This window comes from Lytechinus pictus, chromosome 4, assembly GCF_037042905.1.
Source record: "Lytechinus pictus isolate F3 Inbred chromosome 4, Lp3.0, whole genome shotgun sequence".
Taxonomy (NCBI): domain Eukaryota; kingdom Metazoa; phylum Echinodermata; class Echinoidea; order Temnopleuroida; family Toxopneustidae; genus Lytechinus; species Lytechinus pictus.
The window spans coordinates 32533477-32534486 of record NC_087248.1 but is presented as its reverse complement, the minus strand read 5'-3'; the positions used below and the strand labels follow the sequence as shown (position 1 = coordinate 32534486).

General features: G+C 42.5%; 1 protein-coding gene across 1 annotated transcript; it reads left to right on the top strand.

The window, feature by feature from the left end:
* Nucleotides 1-507, top strand: LOC129258605 (uncharacterized). The gene has a single exon (XM_054896846.2). The coding sequence runs from the start codon at nucleotides 1-3 to the stop codon at nucleotides 505-507; it is 507 nt and encodes a 168-aa protein (XP_054752821.2).
* Nucleotides 508-1010: the final 503 nt, after the last annotated feature.

Below are 1010 nucleotides of genomic sequence, written 5' to 3'. Positions count from 1 at the left end.
ATGGCTGGATATTACAACTACATCGAATCAGAAGATCACCAGTTAACAGATACGTATTCTGAAAATCCTTTGATGATTGACGATGGCCCTGGCGCATACACGGAAACGAAACATTACACCCGAAGCCCTGAACAAGAAAGAGGTGAGAAAAAGGGGGATGGGAGCCCCTCCTCCAAAAAAATGAAAACGTCCAATCACCAACAATCTTGCAGAGACATGACAGGTACAAGCACGGCTTGGACGCAACAACCCATGGAGAAAGACGGTGACGTGGAATCGGAGATTCTCTTCAAATGCCCAATCAGCTCGAAGCAAGACCGCCGGAAATACGTGGTGGCCAAGACGTATCTCAATAAAGTGTATGTGGACATACGAGAATACTTCGAGAAAAACAGCGAGTTCTTACCCACCAAAAAGGGCGTGACTTTGACCGCGGCAGAGTTCATGGCGTTATGCAAAGAGAGCCAAGCCATTCACAAGATTCTACAGAAGAAATGTATGATGTAACGAGTCACTGTACATATTCGACGTGTATAAATTCCACCCGCATAATTACGTACACGCTGACAGGTTTGAAAATTAGTAGACAAAATTAAGAAGCCAGGTCCCGCCCAAGTAGTCGGGTGAAAAGAGTGGGTTGGATTAGCCAAAGCTCACCTCCGAAGTGGATTAATCTACCCTCAATGCAATGATAAGAAACCCCTCTTACGTGGATTAAACGGCGAAAGTAGGAAAAGGTTTTTTTTCTAGGGGTATGAACGTCAACATGGCCATCCGGCCTATGGGTTGTCTATAGCATCATAACTTTATTATTTGTTTTATGAATATGAATTATGAAATATGTAAATTCATAACGTGTATGAAACATGGACATGACATCATAATTATGCATAAATTATGAATAAATGAAGATTAAAGCTATCGTGACGTCATACCGATGATGTAGTGGTCCCAAACTTTGCTTGGTTTAGAGCCCTTGGTTGTTTGCTCTCTGTATTAAGCAGCTACAG